Source organism: Bubalus kerabau, chromosome 4 (genome assembly GCF_029407905.1).
Source record: "Bubalus kerabau isolate K-KA32 ecotype Philippines breed swamp buffalo chromosome 4, PCC_UOA_SB_1v2, whole genome shotgun sequence".
Lineage (NCBI taxonomy): Eukaryota > Metazoa > Chordata > Mammalia > Artiodactyla > Bovidae > Bubalus > Bubalus kerabau.
The window spans coordinates 24,967,899-24,972,012 of NC_073627.1; the positions used below are offsets into that span (position 1 = coordinate 24,967,899).

The following is a 4,114-nucleotide window of genomic DNA, read 5'->3' on the forward strand; positions in this document are numbered from 1 at the left end:
CCCTCCCAGCCGCCGCCGCGCCGGGTCCACGTGTGTGTGTCTGTGTGCAGAATGGGGATGGGGGCGGTGCCGCGGGAGGGGTGGGGTCCCGGCCAACGTCACAAGCAGTGCCGCCCAATCAGCGGCGGGCTCGCGGCCCCGGCGCTGGTATTGGGGCAGCGAGGGGGCAGTTCTCTATAACGCGGTCTCCGGGAGCCAGCGGGGAAGAAAGAAGCCGAGCGGGCGGAAGGCGCCCTCCCCGCCGCCTGGGCCCCGGCACCGGGTGCCGGGCCCGGGGTCCTTCCCGCCTCCTGCGGCCGCCGGCCGCTTTGTTTTCCCAGCCTCTGCGCTCCGGGCAACTCAAGAGGGGCTCCCGCCAAGGCTGCACAGGGCTCGCGGCGGCAGGAAGGGCGGCCGACCGCGCCGGGACTCACAGGGACCCAGGAGTCCGGCCGCCGAGAGGGCCGCGTGACGAGATCGAAGAGGGACCCGGAGCTCCGTGGCCCACGGGTGCGGGCCGGGGGCGCTAGCGAGCAGAGACCTCCCCGTCGAGGGGGGGCGATGTTCCCCTCGCCCGTGGGCTCTTCGGGCAGTCAGGGCATCCCGCCGCTGGGACCAGGGCCCCCTCAGTGGGCACCCCCCCGGAAAGTTCCATGGAGACTCTGTGCCCCGCTCCCCGCCTCGCAGTGCCGGGGTCCCCGCGAGGGTCACCCTGCTCCCCCACACCCCGGAAGCCGCGTCGGGGGACCCAGGAGTTCTCTCCTCTGTGCCTGCGTGCCCTTGCCTTCTGCGCCCTTGCCAAACCCCGGGCGTCCTCTCTGGGCCTGGGGCCTGGGGAGCTGGCGCCGCGGGCTCCGGTGCTGCTGGGCCCTTGCGCCCCGCTGTGCACCGGCGGCAGGGCCCCGGATGGCCTGAAGCACCTCGCGGGACAGGCCGGGCGGTCCAGCGATCCCAACTCCCCGGCCCGCCAGGATGCCGACGCCGCAGTGTGCCGGGGCCGCGGCGAGGAGGAAGAGGGCGGAGGCAGTTTCCCGCACTTCAGCGCTCGCTCCGGCGTACCTCCCGGCCACTGCCCGGCGCCCCGGCGCCCTCGGGAATCTCCGACCAGCTCCGTCTCGGCTCCGCCTAGGCCAGCCCTGGCTCTCGACTCTCAGCCTGGCCCCGCCGCTAGCCCGCATCAGGAGCCAGGTTCTCGGCCTCCGCCGCCACCTGCGGGCCTCTCTTCTGAGCCCATGGGGCCTGGGGCCGCGCCGGAACCGCCCCCGCCGAACCAGACGGCCCTAGTCGATGGAAACCCTCCGAAGGTCGCCCCCGAGGCACCGGCCTCCAGCCCCTCGACGGCCAGCGAAGCTCCGGCCGCGCCCGGCGATCTCCGCCAGGAACATTTCAATCGTCTGATCCGCCGCTCGAAACTGTGGTGTTACGCGAAGGGTTTTGCCCTCGACACTCCGAGTTTGCGCCGGGGGCCCGAGCGGCCCCCAGCTAAAGGGCCCGCCCGAGGAGCCGCCAAGAAACGCCGGCGGCCGGCGCCCCCCCAGCGCAGCGCGCAGCCCCGCCGACCTACCCCGACGCTCCCCACCACGAGCACCTTCAATCTCCTCGACTGCTTCCCCTGTCCCCCGGCCCTGGTGGTGGGGGAAGACGGAGACTTAGGGCCGGCATCCTCGCTTCGCCTCCAGGGAGACGCTAAGCCCCCGCCTGCCCACCCGCTGTGGAGGTGGCAGATAGGGGGTCCCGCTGTCCCTGAGCCCCCCGGCCTCAAATTCTGGGGAATCAACTTGGAGCAGCCCTGAGCGTGAGACCTCTTCTGCCAAGGGGAAAAAGTGGGGGCCACCGCCAGACTGCGGGCTCGAGAATAGAGCCTCATTTCTCACCTTTGCCTGTCCTCTCTAGGTTTTATGGGCTGTGGTCAGAAGGACCTCAAATGACAGTGATCTTCAAGCACCTAACTGGTTGCAGTGACACCCCCTCCCCCTCATCCTTTGGAGAAGAACCAAGGCCTGGAGTCGGGAGAAGGCTTAACCGAAAAAGGCTTAAAGACGTAGATTCCAATCCCTCCCCTCTTGCATCTCGGATCTCTGGGGGCAGGGCCTTCACCCCAGGGGGAGTCGAGGAGGCTACAACTCAAAGAGGAGGAAAAAAAAAAGAGGGAGAGAGACCTTGGTGATGGACAAACCGGTTGTTTCTGTGGGCGAGCCTGGGGATGGGTGGGGGCTGTGGTGGGGGTGGGGAGGTGATTGGCAGCTCCCTGGGGGCATCCTCTACCCCCACCATCCAGGCCTTTAACCCTTCACTCCCCTCAGGCCTTCCCTAGCCTCCAAGCACCACTGTAGCCTTCATGGGGACTGGAGCAGCTTAGGCAAGGGTAAGATCACGCTCTCCCGGTTCTTTCCCTAGGGTCCCCCCAGTCAAGTGACCCCTTGTTACCGAGGTCTTCATTTTCAGCCACCAGTCTTTCCCCTTTGTCCAGTTTTGGAGTTTCCTTCAGTATTCCATTTGCTTTCAGGTTATAAGATCTGATGGGTAAAAGAGGACACCCCCACCCCACCCACCCCCACCCCTGCCATGAGTCTACCACCTCCTCTAGTTTAATCCTGGTATTAAGAGGAGCAAGGCTGAGGAACCTCCTGCCCTTCAGAAGTACAAACTGCCTGGGGAAGGAGACCATCCCAGGGAAAGTAATGGAAGGTGGAAGAAATCAATAAAATCAGACCAAACAAGTTGCCCTTCCTTCCAGGTCCTCTCCACCGGTTAAGGATGGAGGGCGTGGAGGTGGAGGGCACGCCTAGGGCCATTCTTTGAACACCCAAACTCAGCCTCCTTCAAGGCTAGAAACAAGACAAGCTGCTCTTTGTGGAGGGGGTAGATGAAAGGGCTCTTGGCCTAACCACAAGGTCCAGTGGGGTGTTTGAAGGGGCTCAGTTTGAGTCTGGATGGGAACTGGGCTGAGGAACCTTTAGCATTCTCCCCCCACCCAACTTCAGGCATTTCGGGAGTTGTCAGGGACCTGATGGATCCGAAAGAGGCAGGGCCGGGGATTAGTTTTGAGGTCAGAAGTTCTGTTTTCCTGGGGGAGGGGAGGGAGTCAGAGGGGAGTGGACTTACTTTCTCCACCCAGGTGAGGTCTGGGAAGTTTAGCTCTTAGGGAAATTCCAAGTTTAGGTTTGAGGGGAACCTGGGGGTTGCCGATCTGCCCAATAGTGAGGGATCCAGTGACCCTTCTGCCCACACTAGTGAATATTGTTTTTTTCCCCTTTTCCCCCAAGAAGGGAGGAGGGAGGAACAATTCCCATATATGATACTGGGGAAGGACTTGTCTCCTTTTCTGTGAAAATGCTTTGTAAAAAGTTGTTAATGTTTGCATAGAGCAGATTCTTGAAAAAAACAAAACAAAACAAAACACTGTTTTGGACCACAAAAGTTTTGTTTGTTTTAAAAGCTGTCTCTTTTCATTTTTCTTTTGCTGGGGGTGGGAGTGGGGGTGGGGTGGGTGGGTGTGGGTTGGGCAGTGCTCTCTTTCTCCTCAACATCTGGCCTTTATGAACCCTGCTGACCTCCCCTCCCCCTCCAGCTGTGTTGTAGGGAGGAGGGTGGGGGAGTGCCTTCCATGCCTGTGCTTCAGGGGTATCCATCTTAACTTGCCCCCCAAGAATGGGGAAGGCCGAGGAAGAAGGCAGATGTGAGGGGTGGGGAGAGAGTCGCTGTGAAGAGGGGGTGGGGGTGTGCGCAAGGTTTGCAAGGAGAAATTGAGAAAGGCAGACTCCAGTTTTTAAAGAGCTCCTCGCTTTTTGTCAGGTCAGTTTTGGCCCTCTCGACCAGCCTGGGTGGGATGTGTGACCTCTGGGCGAAGGAGAGGAGCGGTGGGTCACGAAATACTCTTTGGGGACTCTTCTTTGAGGAGTGGGCGAGGATGCTGTTCCTTTGGTTTTCCTCCTCCTCCAAGTCAAAATATTAATCTTCACCCTGGAAGGGGGCTGGGCAGTGAGTTAAAAAACACACCTTTGTCCAGACCTGGAACTCCTTGCAGAATGGAGACTCTCAGAAGTACCCCTAGAATCTTTCTAGTCAGTTTAGAGAGTAGGGAACTATGTTAACTTTCCCTGGGCTGCGGCAACAAACTGCCAAAACCTTGGGG

At 61.4% G+C, this 4,114-nt stretch overlaps 1 protein-coding gene across 1 annotated transcript; it reads left to right on the top strand.

Annotated features, from left to right (window-relative positions):
- Nucleotides 1–209: 209 nt before the first annotated feature.
- EPOP (elongin BC and polycomb repressive complex 2 associated protein) lies at nucleotides 210–3,399 on the top strand. Its single transcript, XM_055579985.1, has one exon. It carries the CDS (start codon nucleotides 633–635, stop codon nucleotides 1,770–1,772), a length of 1,140 nt encoding a protein of 379 aa, XP_055435960.1. The 5' UTR covers nucleotides 210–632; the 3' UTR covers nucleotides 1,773–3,399.
- The last annotated feature ends 715 nt before the right edge of the window (nucleotides 3,400–4,114 follow it).